The 20,866-nt window shown below is 35.7% G+C and overlaps 1 protein-coding gene across 1 annotated transcript in view; it reads left to right on the top strand.

Moving 5' to 3' along the window:
* The window catches only part of LOC135143243 (phospholipase A1 member A-like), a 30,728-nt gene extending 11,005 nt beyond the window's left edge, over positions 1-19,723 (top strand). The window contains exons 5-7 of the mRNA XM_064075122.1: positions 3,694-3,885; positions 15,386-15,560; positions 19,663-19,723. Of these exons, the coding sequence (XP_063931192.1) occupies positions 3,694-3,885; positions 15,386-15,560; positions 19,663-19,723 (428 nt within the window). The remainder of the gene's footprint in view (positions 1-3,693; positions 3,886-15,385; positions 15,561-19,662) is intronic.
* The last annotated feature ends 1,143 nt before the right edge of the window (positions 19,724-20,866 follow it).

Raw genomic sequence — 20,866 nt, 5'->3', positions numbered from 1 at the left:
AATTGACCCTTTTCCTGTAAGATCGTAAAACTTCCATAGTGACTTTCCGTGCGCACGCATCTTCAAAACCACGTATCCGGCACTCCGGCAGCAGAGCAAAGGCCTGTGACAACAAACCGCTTTGACAGAATGCAACCAGCTACACATGCGTAATCTGTCGCTCATTGGTTAATTTTAACTTGGCGCTCCAAAAATCTGACTTCACCTGCGCGATGTTGTCTCACTCCGTATCATTGGAATTTATATAATGTCTACTCACTTTGCTTACAGGAAAAGGGTCAATTTGCACTCGGTCTAGAATGATTGTCTTCACAACCTTGGTTAATAATATACTATAATGCTATTGATAAACAGCAGCAATAATAATATTTGATCGATTTTGTTACTAATGTTTAAACAATAATAGTAATATATAATTATAAATTAATTAATATTAAAATTGCATCATTTTTGTTGATACAATGTTGAAAAGTAATACTCCTTCTGTCCGAAAATATAGTATACATTTTACAAAGTTATTGTAATTAACATGTGATGACCCGCAAATTATAATCAAGCAATTTTGTTTGTAACTTGTATAGTAATGGAACATCATATAAATAGTGGACTGAGATCTACGTTTGTTTCTGTTAAAAAGGTGACCAAGAAAATTATTACAATAACAACAAAATAAATCGACACCCGCTGAATTTAAAAAATAAGAGATTTTAGAAAGAATAATTAAATTATATAAATTATTTAATATAATAAATAATATCTAATCAATGCATATCATTACTTGGTCTTAGTACCCGTAATCATAGAAGTCTTGCCTGAATGTCGGTCATTTCCGGGTCAGTGGTGGGTCTTAATAATAATAATATATTATAAATAATCTAATTTATGTATTTATTCATTTAATTTTAAGTATAAAATTCCTCATCTTAATAAATCCAAACTTCATCGAGAGGGAAGGTTACCAACGAGATTGGTATGTTCTCCAGAAGCGCTAAATAAAGTCCCATTGCATATAAATTGAAATTGTCGTTATGATAGCATTATTAAATAAAGTTACAAATGTATACCATATTTTCGGACGGAGGGAGTAATGTTTTTGAAAATATAGTGACTTTAATCTGAAATAATATATTTCGTAACAAGTGTCGAAAGTGACAAATATCAAGCGAGTTTTTACAATAGATATACGAGTGCGGAGCGGAGCGTTTTAATAACATATACGAGGGTAACTAGAAATATTATCTACCTAGCCATGAATAAAACCATTGACACCGTTATCGTTAATATGTCAAATAGTGTCCTTTATTCTAACCCTGTACCAAAAATTTGACTTAATTTGGATTATTTATTTCGGTTTTATAAGTTGTTACACAAAGAAAAGTGAGCAACTTAAAATTAGAGGATCGCAGCTTTATAAGGTTTCTCACAAAAGAAGGCCAGCAGCCAAAGACAATTCGTGCGAAGATGGTGGCAGTTTATGGAAATGATGCACCATCTTATTACCTAATAAAATTTTGGTCTAAACAATTTCGGTAGAGACGTGAATCCATCGAAGACGACCCCAGAAATGGACGACCAAAAACAGCAATAGATGCAGAAATGATTCAAAAAGTTGAAGCTATGGTCCTCGAGGATCGGTGTCTTAAGGTTTACACAATGAGTAAAGTCTCTGCCCGACTGCTGACATCCTAACAAAAACTGCGCAGAATGGAATTTTCACGAAATCATTTGGAAACATTTGAAGAGAATTGCGACTTATTGTCTCAAATTGTGACCGATGACGAGAATTGGGTATACCACTGGGACCGCAAAACAAAATCTGAATCAACATAATGGGTTCACAAAGGATCTTCACCTCCAAAAAAGGTACGGACGGAACCATCTGCCGGAAAATTGATGGCAATCGCTTTTGGAACATTAGAGGCATCCTTCTTATGGAAGGCATAACAATAAAAGTAGACAACTGTGCCATCACTCTCAAAAAAGGCAATTAATAAGGAACGGCCCACGTTGACCAAAAGAGAAGTATACCTATGCACGACAATGCGACGGTGCATAGGTCGGCTAAAATTCAGCACGTTGTGCAAGAATTTAGGTTCGTTGGAGTGGATGATTTCCCCTATAGTTCTGATCTAGCTGCATTTGACTTTTATTTATTCAGATTGTTAAAAAAACACCTCCGCGGACGTCGTTTTAAGTCTGATGAGTGCTTAAAAGAAGCAGTTTACCATTTTTTCGACGATCAGAAAGAAATATTTTTTTTCAAGGGCATAAATTCATTGGAGAGTAAATGGGGCAAGTGCATTTATGTAGGAGGTGATTATATTGAAAAATAAAATTATCACCAAAATCGTATGTCTTCTGTTTCATAATCAGGTAGAAAATATATTTAGTGGCCCTCGTAGCACCAAATCAAAACATATTGCGACTTACGGAAACTACATTGTTGGGTAATCAAGAAAACTAATGCATAAAATTTGAGGTCTCCAGACGTCATTATCTTGAAATCTACTTACGACTTTGTAATTATTAAGCGACGAAATGATAACATACAGTCAGCAAAGAATCTCGTTTCCCTCTTTGAATTCACGATGATATTATATACCATGTTTAAAACTCAAATCTTGAATAGGAAAACATATCCAGCCCCTTAGACATATCACAATTGAATATTGTATTCCATACCTGGCTTGCATAAAACTGCTTATTTCTTCGTTGCCATACCAGAAAATAAAATGTATAATTTCTAGAGATTTCGTGAAATAAACTAACAATTTTATCTCTTTGCAAGTCTGAACGCATCTTGCAACAATAACAACTACAAGTTATCTAGGCAGATAAATGCAATTGTTAAATGGCATTGTAGTTAATGTGCTTCCCTTCTCAATCAACAGTGTCAACTATATTGATGCAATAAATAAGATTTGATAAAAAAAAACTGGGAATGCATATAAAGATTGAATTCCAAGGTTCCGAAAATTTTGGAAATGATCGCTTACTTTATGAATATATTTTTTCTGGATTTCTATTAACAGTTTGAATGGGAGAACATGCTGCGTCTGGAGTTCAGGGTGAACAATAAATTAATATTTTCATATAGCCTGGAAATTTAAACAGATTAGTATTGTGATTAAGACGTATGCTAACTGTAATTATCACAGAGTGGATTCGTGAGGGTAACCTTCACGTAGCCCATAGGCTTGCGTCGTCGCTGCATTTAGTTAGGGTTGCAGTTTAAGTAACTAAACCTGAATTAATTATTATGTTAAGAAATGATGTTTGCTCAAAATTTTCGTTAATAAAAGTAAGTAGGTATGTAATGCGATTATCTTTGAGTTTTATATTTAATGCTGGATATGCTTGAATTTGAAGAAAAAAATTGATCCTTTTTCGTACCCTACAATTATCCACCTCTGAGACGTGCTAAAGTTCGCATTGCAAGAAAAGGGCTAATTCAGGGCATTTGTTGTAGTTTTTTCGTTGCTTTCCTATTAAATAGCTATTACTTGATCTTTTTGTATATTTATTTATGTACTGCATTTTTTTTTGTTTAGTTTTTTGGACAACACGTTCAAGTTAAACATGTGTATCGGATAAAAATCAACACGCGAATAATTTCTTACCAGACACATATATTTATCTCACTTTTCTCGACAGTATCTATAACAAATACATATAACTTTTACACTGTTTTAGGTTTAGATCCTGCAGCGCCTGGTTTTCGAGAAGTTGATCCAGAGTTAAAACTTGATGTAAAAGATGCAAAGCTAGTTGATATTATTCACACCTACATCAGAGTACTTAGTATTGCACAACCTATGGGCCACATTGATTTTTATCCAAATGGTGGACGATGGCAGCCTGGTTGTCCGGATATATATGATATCTGTGAGTTCTTTTGTATGAACATTTCCTTAAACAACATTAATTAAATCAAAATTATTTAGGTCAATTAATTGTCGGTGACAATAATTGGTAAATATAAGAATGATAAATGGTTTGTGTCATAATGTTTTATTAAAACTTAAAATTTTTAAGAAGGAAGTTTATACTCATTTGGAAACCGTGCTTTAAAATGTTGTAAAAATTATGGTAGTGTTATCGTAAAATTAAGAGTTATCTTCACTTTATCACAAATCGCAGTGAATATAAAGTACCATGTTTGTTTGATCTTTTTATAATTTTCTGGTTTCTAATGTTTAGTCATGATTTAACAAAGGGGGATTTATGTAGGCCTCACTTACAAAATACGCACACACGGCTTTAATGTCGGGAAGATTTTGTCATCATTGAGTGACACCGCCTATTTTTTTTTTATTCTAAGTATTTACTGGAAAATTTAAAGTATTTTGTACTTAATAGTATAAGTATAAGTTTATGCATACGAATTTTAGTAAGAACTTCTACTTTTAGTATTTACTATTGAGCATTTGCTTTTACTTAAAGTTTTTACTTTTCAGTAAATACTTAATTTTATGCATATCAGCAAATGGCTGATATGCATAAAAATAAGTATTTACTAAAAGTAAAAATTTTAGTAAAAGCATCTACTTATTAGTAGTTACTACAAGTAGAAGTATTTACTGAAATTCATATGCATAACCTTTTACTTATACTTATAAGTAAATACTTGCAATTTTCCAGTAAATACTTAAAAACTGATTAACGTAACTGTCATAAAAATAATTTTGTGATTTGTGTCATACGTACGAATTTGGTTGCAACATGAGTTCCTCAGACTCCGAAACCGGTGAAGAAAGTGTTGAAACTACTGAAATAAACAACAAGAAGGAAAGATTTATTTAGATTTTAAAGAAATAGCCGATATTCTTATGAACCAAATCGCAAACACCAAACAGCCGAGAGAAAAAAAAAGGCTGCTCTAAGTAAGTTCGCAAGCCAATACGCCATAGATTATGGAGAATCTATGATGGAACCAAAAATATTAAAAAAGATCAACAACATGAAAACAGAAATTAAAAAAAAGACCGACTGAAAAAAACAGGAAATAAACAAATTAAATTCAAACGATGGGAGGAAGATTTCATAAAATTATTGGATAGTGGTGACCGCAATCCCATTATCCACCATGTACCAGGAAAGTTATATTTTTCCAACCACTCCTGTTTTTCTGCATCAACTTCTCTCTGTTCTGCCGGAAATTTTATCCATTGATGGGCGCTGTCGTAAATTTTATTACTGATTTCGTGAACTGTCCCTGAGACGGTACTTTGATGGGTACCACTATCTTCCCCAACACCCACTTGAAATCCCGGATCGCCCATGTATCTTAAAAATATTTCCATTTTCAGTTTTGCCGATAAAGCACCCCCACGAGTTTCAGCTTGATCACGCAAAAATACATCCGCTAAATACTGCACGTTTTCTTCCTCGAATCTGTACATTGCCTTGTACGTATTCGGATAGGCTTGTCTCCGGGGTTTATATAATTTCTGTTGACGAAAAGGAAGAACAAATGCGCCATTCTAAATTGTTCTAAACTTTAAATGTCAATCACCTTCTTAAGACACACTGCACGTTGACTGAATTCAATTTAAGTATAATCACTAGTCTACTAAAAAGTAGCTTGAAAAATTTTAAGTACTTACTTGCAAGTACAAGTAAGTACTTGTTATTATGCATGCAACTTGAAGTATTTACTGGAAAATTAAGTAAAACCTAGAAAATTTTTCAAGACCAAGTAATAAGTAAATACTTATAAGCTTACACTTATTATTATTCATACGAAAGTCAGTATTTACTTGTAAATTTCAGTATTTAGTATTTACTAAACTTTATGCATATCACTCATTGAGTGACACCGCCTATTTTTTTTTTATTCTAAGTATTTACTGGAAAATTTAAAGTATTTTGTACTTAATAGTATAAGTATAAGTTTATGCATACGAATTTTAGTAAGAACTTCTACTTTTAGTATTTACTATTGAGCATTTGCTTTTATTTAAAGTTTTTACTTTTCAGTAAATACTTAATTTTATGCATATCAGCAAATGGCTGATATGCATAAAAATAAGTATTTACTAAAAGTAAAAACTTTTAGTAAAAGCATCTATTTATTAGTAGTTACTACAAGTAAAAGTATTTACTGAAATTCATATGCATAACCTTTTACTTATACTTATAAGTAAATACTTGCAATTTTCCAGTAAATACTTAAAAACTGATTAACGTAACTGTCATAAAAATAATTTTGTGATTTGTGTCATACGTACGAATTTGGTTGCAACATGAGTTCCTCAGACTCCGAAACCGGTGAAGAAAGTGTTGAAACTACTCAAATAAACAACAAGCAGGAAAGATTTATTTCGATTTTATAGAAATGGCCGATATTATTAACCAAACCGCAAACACCAAACAGCCGAAAAAAAAGGCTACTTTAAGTAAGTTCGCAAGCCAATACGCCATAGATTATGGAGAATCTATGCATTTGCCTTGATTTTCTTAATATATTAGTTTTTGGTAAAGTTGCTGAAAATTCGCTTTTTTAAAGCTGAAGTTCTTGTTCAATCTGTTCATTTGAAAAGCTTATGAGGCGCAAAAAGAGATTTTGTTAAAATTTATAGACAGTGAAGAATGATGTAGATCTTCCTCAAGTAATAAAGGGAATGTCCTCATAAACCGAACAATAATTACAAGGAAAGAGGGGGACTAGTTTTTTTCGCCAAAATATTGGCTGATATGCATAAAAATAAGTATTTACTAAAAGTAAAAACTTTTAGTAAAAGCATCTACTTATTAGTAGTTACTACAAGTAGAAGTATTTACTGAAATTCATATGCATAACCTTTTACTTATACTTATAAGTAAATACTTGCAATTTTCCAGTAAATACTTAAAAACTGATTAACGTAACTGTCATAAAAATAATTTTGTGATTTGTGGCATACGTACGAATTTGGTTGCAACATGAGTTCCTCAGACTCCGAAACCGGTGAAGAAAGTGTTGAAACTACTGAAATAAACAACAAGAAGGAAAGATTTATTTAGATTTTAAAGAAATAGCCGATATTCTTATGAACCAAATCGCAAACACCAAACAGCCGAGAGAAAAAAAAGGCTGCTCTAAGTAAGTTCGCAAGCCAATACGCCATAGATTATGGAGAATCTATGACGGAACCAAAAATATTAAAAAAGATCAACAACATGAAAACAGAAATTAAAAAAAAAGACCGACTGAAAAAAACAGGAAATAAACAAATTAAATTCAAACGATGGGAGGAAGATTTCATAAAATTATTGGATAGTGGTGACCGCAATCCCATTATCCACCATGTACCAGGAAAGTTATATTTTTCCAACCACTCCTGTTTTTCTGCATCAACTTCTCTCTGTTCTGCCGGAAATTTTATCCATTGATGGGCGCTGTCGTAAATTTTATTACTGATTTCGTGAACTATCCCTGAGACGGTACTTTGATGGGTACCACTATCTTCCCCAACACCCACTTGAAATCCCGGATCGCCCATGTATCTTAAAAATATTTCCATTTTCAGTTTTGCCGATAAAGCACCCCCACGAGTTTCAGCTTGATCACGCAAAAATACATCCGCTAAATACTGCACGTTTTCTTCCTCGAATCTGTACATTGCCTTGTACGTATTCGGATAGGCTTGTCTCCGGGGTTTATATAATTTCTGTTGACGAAAAGGAAGAACAAATAGCGCAATTCTAAACTGTTCTAAACTTTAAATGTCAATCACCTTCTTAAGACACACTGCACGTTGACTGAATTCAATTTAAGTATAATCACTAGTCTACTAAAAAGTAGCTTGAAAAATTTTAAGTACTTACTTGCAAGTACAAGTAAGTACTTGTTATTATGCATGCAACTTGAAGTATTTACTGGAAAATTAAGTAAAACCTAGAAAATTTTTCAAGACCAAGTAATAAGTAAATACTTATAAGCTTACCCTTATTATTATTCATACGAAAGTCAGTATTTACTTGTAAATTTCAGTATTTAGTATTTACTAAACTTTATGCATATCACTCATTGACCCCAAGGAATGATTAAATTTTGCATCTATCTATCTAAATACTGCACGTTTTCTTCTTCGAATCTGTACATTGCCTTGTACGTATTCGGAAACGCTTGTCTCCGGGGTTTATATAATTTCTGTTGACGAAAAGGAAGAAGAAATAGCGCCATTCTAAACTGTCCTAAACTTTAAATGTCAATCACCTTCTTAAGACACACTGCACGTTGACTGAATTCAATTTAGTATAATCACTAGTCTACTAAAAAGTAGCTTGAAAAATGTTAAGTACTTACTTGCAAGTACGGTTAGGGACACGGAATTTCAAACGACAACCAACTTTCTGACATTTAAAAACATTGTAGTCTTATACCTTATTGTCATTATGATTGACAGCTCGTTTGAAATTCCGTGTCCCAAACTGTACAAGTAAGTACTTGTTATTATGCATGCAACTTGAAGTATTTACTGGAAAATTAAGTAAAACCTAGAAAATTTTTCAAGACCAAGTAATAAGTAAATACTTATAAGCTTATACTTATTATTATTCATACGAAAGTCAGTATTTACTTGTAAATTTCAGTATTTAGTAATTACTAAACTTTATGCATATCACTCCATGTCCAAAGTATAACCCCTAGAAAAAAGTGTTTTCTAGAGGCTATAGTCCGAAGCGTTAACCACAACCGAACATGATAATAAAATTATGAATTTGTATTTTATTTATGAAGAATCATAATACCGATGGAACAATTTTCGGTACAAACGGCGTAAACAATGTCAGCCATTCTGCAAAAAACGGGTTTCACCTGACATTAATAGAATATTAATGGTGAAATTGGGGAATTCAACAAAGAAGACTGCCAATCTACGTCGCCAGATATAGTGGGAACAGCGAAAATGGTCACACTGAACCTTCTCCTCAAAAATCAAGATTGAAGTATGACAAAACGTACACCAACTTGTTAAACTGTTGCAAGATAAAAAATATGAAACAATTTTCTTACTTATTTTGCTGAAGGATCGAAACAGTACAAGTCTTCTAGTTTGTGGTCCCATAATTCGATGATATGAGTGTGCTTATAAGTTAAAGAAAAAACAGACATCAGTAAACATAATCGTCTAATAGCTTTTCTTAAACAAAAAAATGAAGGATACAAACCAAAGAAATCTGAAGTGTTCAGCAGAACACATGAAATTCATCCAAGAAGCTCCCTATGATAATTTTTTGCAATAAAGGTAATAGATATCACTTTTAACTAGGGATGTACCAACTAGTGGCCGACCGGTCGGATAAGCCGACTGTTCGGCCGTTTTCCATCGTCGGCCGCAGTCGGCGACTGGTCGGCTAAACAGCCGATCGGTCGGCTTTTTTTTTATTAAAATTAAAATAGTATATAAAACAACTAAACCCGGATTACAGAACCTCAATTAAATATTTTTTCTAACACTGACATTTTAAATCGTTTCTAAGATTCATTTAAACTCGACCATTAAGTTATCTATAAAATCCACTGTTCTTTATAAATTATAAAGTACGTCGTCAATGGTAACGTCCTTTATACTATTTAAAGTACGCTGCTTCATTTTTCGTAACATCTATTTATTGAATACAAAACTACAATTATTAAAATATAAATTTCCATTACTCTTGAAGGGTGAATTCTTGTTGTTGATGTTGGTTGTCTCTGCTACTTTCGAACGCGGAATCCAGCTTTGTACATCTAATCTGGTTGCTGACGTCTACATTGGAATCGTCGCTACTACTGTTTAAAAAATTTAAAAATGCTAAATGTATAGGTGATATATGATAGATGAGTATAAACCCAGCCTAAAACTGGTACTTACGCTTGCATCAAGGAAAGTCCGAATGACGTCTTCCGTCACTTCTTTTACACCTTTTTCTGACGTCCACTGATTAAAAGCCACGTACACCTTCTCATAAGCGTTCTTTGATTTTGCGGGTAATAATTTGGTGCGTAATTCATTGGCTTTTTCTAATATTCCGATTGAAAGGCGTTCACACATTTTGACGAACAAAATTTTTTTTCAAAATTTGTTGATACTATTACCATGACTACTACCCACGGCAGCCTCAAGAAACATTTTGCCTCACTAAAAATCTCCCGATAAAATATTAATAACAGACCATTTCGGATCAAATAAGCTTCAGTGTTAGAAAAAATATTGAAGATAACGCGGTGTTTTATAGCTGAAAGGACTCGGTCCCATTAAAACCTCGCTCCCTTCGGTCGCTCGGATTTAAACTGGGACCGCGTCCTTTAAAGCACCTATAAAATACCTAGTTATCTTAATAGCTATAATTGGGATTTAATTTTTAACCCCGCGTTAAAGTACCATGTGACCGACTCTACGCCAATCAGACGTCCCTAATGGCCTTGTTAAATGCGCGATCAACTTACTCTCAGTTAAAATATTATATAAACTGGCCCTAAATTATGTTATTCTTTATTTTTGTACTGAGTTACCAAAAAAATTAAATGTTAAAATTATCCAAACAAATTTAACAAATTTTTAAGGTAGTTAGAGAAATAGAAAAAAAAAAACAGTGTCTGTCGCATTTATAAACCTGTTTTAGCAAAGCCGAACAGTCGGCCGATTAGTCGGTTTTTACTGGCCGAACAATCGGCTAGTCGGTTAGTCGGCCAGACCTACAGTCGGTACATCTCTACTTTTAACTATTCGGGTTTATAAAATTTTAACTATTCTCATGGGTAACTTTAATTTTGGGTATCGCGAGGGCATGCAAGCGAGAAAAACTGACAAACTTGTCTGTCGAAAATATGGAAGAAGTTGGTACTGCTTTAATTGTTAACATCAAAACATCAAAAACCAAAATAGAACGAGTGTTTACCGTAGTCAACAAAAACAAGGAAACGATAAAATTTACAGACATGGCAGAAAATATGCTACAGTACGTCCCCCTCACACACAACATCGTCGCATTTTTTTGTTCTATAATAGTGGAAAATGTTCAACTCAGGCAATTGCTAAAAATACATTAGCCTTATTCTCAAGACACATCGCCACATTCCTGAAATTACCAAAACTGGAAAATTTTACCGGTCACTCATTTCCGCGGTCTTCCGTAACCCTTTTGGTCGATGAAGGTGTAAATTTGTCTACACTAAAACATATGGTCACTGGAGATTTTCAACGACAGCTGAAAGTTATATTCAAGAATCCGTTGAAAATAAAAAAAAAAAAAAATAAGAATTGGTAGGGCAATGCAGAAAGCGTCGACGTTATATGCGTTCAGGAATATACAGTCGCGGCCAAAAAATTTTGAAAATCAATTCAAAATGTGAAACACCTTTAAGTATTGTAACCTTATTCTTTAGTTTTGTTGTTTTTGATGCTGCAGGCATGCTACCACTGGACGCGACGTGACAAATCTTTTAAACTTCAAATATCAACTGACAATAAAGCAAATGGACTATATCAAAATTTTCAAAATGAGAGGAAAATGACGTTCAAGATTTTCTGGCCGCGACTGTATCTCAAGACAAGCTTTGTTATAGTAGCTTGCATAGATATAGTAGCCGTCCATATAGTCGAAATTTGCGAATAAAAATAAAATAAAACCGGTTCAAACGGAGCCGACGCCCGACGATGGCTTGCAAATTCTGACGTAACTGTGGCACACGTTGCACAGAGAGACGTATTTAATATTAAATGTCATCTTTTCCGTTATGATATAAGTACCATTAATCTGTTTAATTTCTGAGTTCAATCTCGTCAATAAAAACGAAGCTCTCTTCACTATACACAAGTAGTGGTATGGTATATTCATCGTTGCGGAGGTAGGTGGAGCGAAAAACCTAGTCATCTTAGCAGTAAACACGGCTATAAATTAGTCCACGTGGATTGTTTGTTTCCTGTCATATTTTAATTTGCTTGAACCAATTGTGTTGTACCAAACGGTTATTACACCTGTTGAAATACAGTTTTAAACTTTCATCTTTCTCTACGACAAATCGTTTGTCGTAGGTAGAAAATAGTAAGATTACAGTGAACGTAAGATTTTGTGCATATGGCCTTAAATACACCCCTGTGCGATGCCACGCGTGCCGTAGTGACAGAACTTGCAAGCCATCGTCGGCTCCGTTTGGTCTCTGTGTTTGTAAAAAAGAGCATAAATCTTATAATTTCTAAGATCGACGTTTTTTCGGTTGCCTCCTGTAGATTTCATTGGAGGTCTCTCGCTTGATGCTCCAATAGTATTCTGCCAGCATTTCCGGGTTCCATCGACTTTGGTAACGTCTTTCTATCCACAAAATGTCCTGGTGGAAGCGTTCACCATGCTCGTCACTCACGTCACCACAATTTTTAGAAAAAAAAATCAAGGTGTGAATGCATAAAATGCACTTTTAAGGAGATGTTACATTTTAATTTTTCGTATGATGACAACATCTTTTCTACTAACTGAACGTAGTTTTCTGCCTTAGTGCTTCCCAAAAAGTTTGTAGCAACCATTTTAAAACAGTTCCATGCCTTCTTCTCTAATCCAGTTAACACTTCATCAAATTGAGGATCGTTGAATAACTTTTTTGTCTGAGGTCCAATAAACATACCCTTCCTTATTTTTGCGTCACTTAAATTAGGAAATTTTGACCTAAGATAAAGAAATGCGTCGCCGTCTCTATTCATGGCCTTAACAATATTTTTCATCAATCCCAGTTTAATGTGTAAGGGGGGTATGATGATTTTCTCCGGATCAACCAAAGGTTTGTATTTAATATTTTTGATTCCTACTTCAAAAGATTCGCGTTTTGGCCAGTCTTTCTTTATGTAATGCAGAGTTCTGTTTCTGCTGTCCCATTCACAAAGAAAGCAACACTATTTTGTATAGCCTGGCTGGAGATTTAATAGAATATGAATAAAGTAAAATATTTATGAAAATAACAATAAAGAGTAAAATATACAAACCTAACAAAATTTCTATTACTTTCAAATCACTACATATAAGACATTGGTGTTTCTCGTAATTAATGCTCTCCAAAATATTTTTGAAGTTGCCGTATGTTTCCTTCATATTTGTTGCATATCCAACCGGTATAGACGGCAATTTGTTCCCAATATGTAATAAGACAGCTTTCAAGCTAATTTTGCTGGCATCTATAAAAAGTCTCCAGCTTTCGGGTTTGTAGTCAATACTGAGTTCTTCCATTAGCTCTTCAATTGTGGTGCAAACTGTGATAGATCCTTCTATTTTGAAATAAGCAACTAAGCTTTTGGATCGTGTTCGAAAGTAACAAACTGAGACAAGTTTTCGATATTACAAACAAATTCGTCGTCAGGTTTGTTAGATGAAGATTGTATGTTAGCTATAACACAATCATCGGTTTCAAATTCGACTTCTCCAGATGGTGATGGAACTGACGAGGCTGACGAAGATTAGAGGCCTAGTGACGCATGATACGGTACGGTAACCAACAGAATTCTTCTCTTTATTAGAAATGCCACTTCTAAGGGGGGTAGTCAGACAAAAGTAGCGATCATCTATGTGATTATTTGGTTCACGCCACAGTGTGGGAGTACTAAAGGGAAATTATTGAATTTTATCTCTCTTCCATTGATATAGATTTACAAAACAAGAATTGCAACAACCATTTGGAGTCCATGTCTTGTCAAGATGCTTCATGGCAATTCCAAAGCAAGACATGTAAATTTCCTGCACTTTCGAATTAATTTTTCTTTTTTGGGACAACAGTTTAACATGTCTACAAATAAAACAAAAATTGTCGGGATTATTAACACACTTTCTCGGCATTTTAACACAAAACTGGACAGTTTGCTCAAGAACTCTATAAGACACTAATAATTTGACATTTAGTGATGCTTTGGTGTAACGCCTACTTGACAATAATAAAATACAGCTTAACAGAAAGTTTCCTATTAATAGTACGATTTTTGTGGTTTTCAGAGATAACATTTTATAAGATTACTTTTAAACGAGAGCTAAGTTTTGGTTTAGCCGTTTATAATGGTATTTAAAATCGTTAACTAAATTGTAATTGACTAGTATTACAAAAGTTAAAGCTTAGCTGTTGACCAGTGAATCAGGGGCTTTGTCAAAAAATTTTCCTATTTCTTTCGCTGTGAAGATTGCAGCTTTCTTCAGTTTGTACCCATGGGATGTTCTTTTCAACAATGAACGGAGCTTTTTGTAATTTTCTATGTTTACGTACTGATGGACAATTATAACGTTGTCTTTAACATTAAGTACATCTTCCATAGCGAAGAAGACTTGTATTTTTTTAACAAATAAATAAAATACGCCAAGATATTATTTTCCGAAAAGAAACTGATGTTTTTTTGAGTTGTTCAGTCCATAAATGTACTGTAAGCGGATTCATAGTTTTTCTTGGATTTTTTGGGCAATAACTATAAAGTAGCAGCTCAAATAGCTTCCCTAATTTCAGATAGGGTGCAGACCATTTCATCATCACTGTCGTTCTCTACTTTCATAAAAACACAGTGAAAAGAAAACACGTAAAATACCGTTTGAAATAATCTAAGCAAACTTTTTTTTAAGCGTAACCATAAAAGAATGGCGTTGTTTGATGGTCATGAATGCAATAATAAATAATAGTATATTATTATACTAGTTTAATAAGACGTCTTATTGTGGCACGCATGGGTTTGGGGCACGACGAGCGCAGCGAGGAGTGCTCCAAAGGAATAAGTGCCACAATGCGTCTTATTAAACGATTATAATATACTATTTTTTCTACTTTGCATCTGATCGGAAACAAAAAATTAATAAAAATTCAAGGTTATAATTTAGGGCCTTTTAATTCGAAAGGTTAGTTGTAGCGTTGTGGCTAACTTCAAAATGTCAAAGTTTGACATCTAACCACCGAACACTAACAATCTAACCTAAGTTTGCTTCAAAAAATGGAAGAAGGGGGCCCCACTTCATGCACGTCATACAGTTTAACAACTGATCCCATTATTAAACTGGTTTCGGTTTAATAATGAGGCCATTGTTAACGCAAAGTAGAAAAAAAATTTTTAACAGCTACAATCAAGCGAGTAATAACGGACATAGCTAACTACAAAAATTTGTATAAAGAATAGAACAGTTACTAAACAGTCGTACTAGATAAACTTCATTATTTAGGGTCCGCCCATTTAAAATGATCTCTCATACACAAATGTTTTGAGAAGGAAGCTTTAAGAGTTTTTCTAATGTTGTTTACTATAAGTAACTAGTCAATGGTTTATCATGCAGAATGTGTTTTAATAGTTTTTAACAATTATTATTATTATGACAAATATTGAGAGATGTTTTAGATTTAATCTAGTAATATTCTATTACACATTTAACAGTCTTTTGCTTCAGTAACAAGAACTCTTGATTTTAGGGCAAGTAGGTGAAAGCTTGGTATGCAATCATGCAAGAGCTTATTATTTCTTTGCTGAATCTATAAGAAATAAACATGCGTTTAAAAGCAAACGCTGCAATTCTGTTGAAGAAGCTTTATACGGCCGTTGTCACGAAGAAACAGAAGTTTACATGGGACAAGCAGAAACTTACAAGTAAGTAATCAACGTTCTATATATAATTTATGCATGTGCCTAGAAATGGTCTCAAAACTTTAGCGTGTACCTTTTTTCGTTATATTAACTTAGCTTTGATTTTTTTGTAAAATGTCAAATAGGGTACATACGAGTTGCTTTCCATAGTCGGTTTTTGACCCTCCGCCGAAAATTGCATATAGGTAAATTGGTTGCGATGGCCAAGGGACGGTAAATTTTATGAGGTCGAAGATCAAATTACCTTTTTTAATTTAGGAACTCGCGAAAAAATCCTGGGTAAGATGGACGATGGAGGTGATGTGCGCGGTGCGCGACCATCTGCGTAAGTTTTTTGATTCTGTGGACAAGCTAAATGACATGCGACTTGGACATCAATCTCGACCTATTGGCTATCCTGCTAATCTATAGCCTACCCGCGAGTTTCGAGGTGTTCCGATGTGCAATTGAATCGTGAGACGATTTACCGTCGCTGGAATCGCTGCGTATCAAAAATGTAGAGGACAGCGACGCGCAGAAGAGCTGCGCGAGCGGCGGGGGCGACACATCCGGTGCGATGGTTCCCAACAAAAATGGCGGCTGGCGAAAGGACAAAGAGAAAGCGGAAGTGGAAGATGGAATAATGTGGGCTCGAAATTTCGCTGCTTCAAGTGCGGACGGTTATGGCGCAAGGCATCCGAGTGCTGAAGCAAACAAAGGGGCGAGCGCGAAAAACACGCAAGGAACGTCTGTTTGGCGGTATTTCAGCGCTAAGGGATTACTAACTCAAGTCTGAACTGGTGCCTGGACAGAGGGGCCTTGGTATATCTATGTAACAAGGCGAGCCAATTCATAGAGATCAACCGATCGAAAACTGGTACACTTTAAGTAACCGAGGCTTTAATCTTCGTTAGTGAGCTTGTGCAAAGGAATTCGGAACTTAATCATGGTTATAGTTATTTACGTGGCAAGTTTAGTAAATTAGCCTTTACCGGCGAGCGAGCTCTGTAATCCGGTGAGCCCCTGTAAAGGCTAATTGCAAGCGAGCCGCGTAGAAAGTTTTAGTTCCTCTTGCTGAAAATCCTGAAAATTAACAACTTTAGCATCTCTAGAATTTTTACTTGAAATTACAGTCATAGAAATTATAGTTATTTTCCAAAGTTTGCTCTGGTAACTATGGAAAATTGAATTGTTTGAAGATAAGGCGACTGTCAATTCGTAAATTCGATTAATAATTTAAATAGTTTAATTTTGTTTCTGAGCTCTATTAATTATGGAATTCGATAAAGATGAAGAGTTTGAAGGTGATTTTAACGTTAGTATTAGTGAGATTAAGCAAAAGGTGGACACAGCGAATGTGTGTTTGATTCCGGTGCTTGTAAAGCTGTCATGGTAACGCTTTACAGGTAGGGTGCGTGTAAAGACTAATTTAACGAGTTAGTTCAAACGACAGTAAATGAGCTTTTAACAAGAGGAAGTAAAAAATAAGGGGGCATAAATCTTGCGAACGAAACGTCCACTGCGACAATGGGCGTAGGCGTAAGTATAGTACAGTTTGGGGCACGCGTGTTCGGCGAAACGGTGAGCGTTTCGATAAGTGAGACTCTCCACGTATCCAATCTAAATAAGGACGAATTTAATGTCCGCGAGCAAAGTCACGAACCGCGGACTAGAAGTTCAATTTCGGCGTGACGACGCGGTGGTCGTGGACTCGGACAGAAACGTGCAGTTGTGTACGGACAGGATCGGAGACTTATATTATGTAAGCAAGTGGGCATAAGCACGACGCGCGTTGGGGTTGTAGTGAGAAGAAAATCTCGCTCGGACTGTTACACAAGCGATCGGAACACGCGAACGCGAGGGATGACGTCGTCGACACCATACGGAGCTACTGCACCTGGTGCACACCGATGTATGCGGACCAACGAGGATGCCATCACTGGGAGGTGCGAAGTACTTCGTCGAGTTCATCGACGACAAATCCACATGTTTCGAGACTCGGTTTTTGACTCGAAAGCCGAGGTGTTCCAGGCTATACAGGAGTACTTGGCTCTCGTCGAAAACCAGAAGGACAAGACCGTTAAGTGTTTGCAGTCAGACAACGGCGGCGAGTATACAAGCGCAACGAGGATATAGATCGCTCAAGAAGAGTAAAAACAAGTCGACGTGGCCGACCAAGAAGCAATGCCGAACCCGGATGCTATCGAGCAAAGCTTCCGGTCCGAGATTGCAGTGAGGAAAACGCTGAGCGGTCTCGATGCAGGCGACTGGCGGCGGGCCATAGCGGCCGAATTGACGTCCGCTATCAAGAATGACACCTTCACTTTAGTGGAACGTCCCCAGCGAAGTCCTTAGAAATAAGTTCAAGTCAGATGGGATCTTAGAGAGAAGGCAAGTTCGATTAGTTGCCCAATACTTTAGCCAGCGACCAGGTATACATTTCACAGAGACATTTGCTCCTGTTGCTCGTTTCAGCTCCATTAGACTAATGGCTTCCGCCCGCCACGACATTGCAATCAAACAATTTGACGTCGCAACTGCATACTTCAACGATGGGTTAGACGACAAAGTATTTATGGAACCGACGAAGGAGTTCCATGAGGTTCTTAGCAGCATCATCGACGCCAAGACAGATACCTCGATCGTAGCGAAAGCCACCTGTTTGCTCCAGGCGCTATGCAAGGGCGATAGAGTTTGCTTGCTCAAGAAATTGCTCTACGGTTTACGACAGGCGAAATTAGGGTTCTGGGGGATGTGAGGCACTGCTTGGGCGTGGATTTTTAGCGGGAAGACGACCGGGTAACAATGCATCAGCGAGGCTACATAAATGACGTGCTTTCGCGTTTCGGCATGTCCGATTGCAAGCCGGTCGCGACGCCTAATGATCCAGGAATGAAGTTGGAGAAGAAAATTGACCAGACTCAAGAGAATTTCGCGCTTCTATATCGCGAACTTATGAAAGCGCTCATTTACTTGTCTTCGACCACGAGACCCGACATCGCCTTTGCCGTGTGTCATTTGGGGCAGTTTAGCAACTGCTATGGTGCAGAGCACTGGAAAGCGGCCAAACGAGTTCTACAATATTTGAAGGAGACGATGGACGTAGGGCTCACCTTCGCCGATCAGGGCGTTCGCGGACGCCGACTGGAAGGCCAGCGTGGAAGATCGACGATCGTACACCGGTTATATATTTCTTTTGAATGGAGGTCCCTTGTCGGGGGGCGCAAGGTAACAACGAACGGTGGCGTTATCTACACCAGAGGCGGAGTACAATGCGCTGCCAATGCTTGACTAAAATTAGAGAACATAACACAGGCCTTCGATGAAAAACTTGACTTAAAATGAACAGATAAATGCGATGGATTTTCGGATAGTAATTACTTACCTTAAAAAAATTAGTTAAGCATTTCATTACGTAGTTTAAAAAAAAGTAGGTTTTCAGCGGTTCGAAATGCAATAATATATTTCAAGTACATTGCATAGTGATCCTCAGATGGTTGAGCAAGTCAAAAATGAAGAATTAGTGTCAAATTGAAAATTTAGAAGAAAAAGTTTAAACATGAGTAACATGCCTTTTGAGAAGAAACGACGATTTCACAAAGATTTTTATTAATAAGTGAACAAAAGTATTTTTGTTAATACATATATATATATAAAAAAAAAGCAAATATAAAACAAATATCTAATTTTTCTTTAACATTGTGTATTTCTTAAATTTTAGTTTTTCACATTTTTTTCCAAATGAACCTTACATTATAGCATAAAATGGTGCTCGTAAGTAATTAAGAATACAACAAATTTGCAAAACAATTGTTACAACAAAAAGCGGTTTTTAACATTCAAATTTTGCAGACCGGTGAATTAGTCTTTTGTTTACAAAAACATTACTCTATCTTTCAAAAACAGCGTATTGTTTATTAAAAATTTTAAAATTAAAAACTGCCCATAATATAGAATATCTATAAGATGGTATTAAAACAATTTTTTTTCCTGGAAAAGCTAAAACGAGTAGAAAATTGGGGTAGAAAATTACTATATATTAAATTAATGAAGACATGCTATAAAGAAAAACTTACACCTTTACGATAAAAAAGACTCATCTTAATTAAGAATTAAATTGTTCCAGGTCTGGATTGTATTATATTCGTACCAGAGCTCAACCGCCGTACAGTTTATCCAATAATTAATAAATTATCTTGATGTTTACATTAATAACATACATAAAAATTACATTTTTTGATGAAAATTTTGGTTGTAATTTTCTTTTGTCCATCCATATACAGGGTGCCGCATGCAAGTGTGGACATAGGGAATTAACATGGCAAATTGGTTTTTATTTTATAATATCTCCCCAGATCACTTTAAAGCTATTATTGAGTGATGCCTTTGTGGAGGTTGCAGAGGGCTATCGGCCAGGATTTTTTCAAATCGTTGCATCGCGCTCATTTACTGTAAAAATATTTTAAAGCTTGTATTTTGAAATTCGTGCCCGATCCGATTTGTCGCGAAATGTTCCGTCGCATTGTCGAAGTTCGGCGATCGCGTCTTTGGATTAACCATGCAAAATCCAAATTTCAAAGTGAAATTAGAAATTATTCTCAGAAATCAACGAACAACTCAAACTGAAATATTTTATCCAGTATGATGATTATTGTGGGAAAATAACTGCTCTCAGCAGCTGTACAGTAAGTAAACCGATCTTCAAAACTCCTACGCGTGTTGATTAGCATTTGAGTTGAAATCTGAAGACAATATTGCTGGATTGCTTGTTTGTATAGCTAGTATTGTTCGAATACAGATGGTCGTGAAGAAATCTCCAAAGAAAAAATCCCAGGGATTTAGATCCGGCAAATGCACAGGCCAAACTTTCCATTCCAACATTGCGGGAGAATGGTGGTTCAAATAAACAACATTTATGCGAGCTGTATGGGTGGAGATTTGGTCCTGCATGTAAAAGACCTGCTGCAGATGCCGCACCCTTCGAGTCCCTGGAAGTATTTGCTGAGCTAGCATATTGTCCTACTTCTGAGCATTCAATCCAGATTCGATGAAAAAAGGTGCAATGACATGATGTGCTAGAAGCCCCAGTCACACACTGACAGCTGCACGCCATTGATAACGATGGTCATGGACCACGTGAGGGTTGTGTATTGCTCAAATTTACTATCTTATCTACTTTTGCATTTTCTCAACCCATGACCCTTAGAGGACGAAGAAATAGGTCTCCTGTTTCCGTCTGTCTGCCATCCCGGATTTTTATTAGACAGATAATCTCCGAAAGTACTGGGCCGATTGTTGTCAAATTTTGTACTTATATTAGGTATATCATG

This window comes from Zophobas morio, unplaced genomic scaffold (assembly GCF_036711695.1).
Source record: "Zophobas morio isolate AGI-343-1 ecotype UQ-CSIRO unplaced genomic scaffold, CSIRO_AGI_Zmor_V1 ptg000058l, whole genome shotgun sequence".
Lineage (NCBI taxonomy): Eukaryota > Metazoa > Arthropoda > Insecta > Coleoptera > Tenebrionidae > Zophobas > Zophobas morio.
The sequence above is the reverse complement of the archived record's forward strand: the minus strand, read 5'-3'. Positions and strand labels throughout refer to the sequence as shown.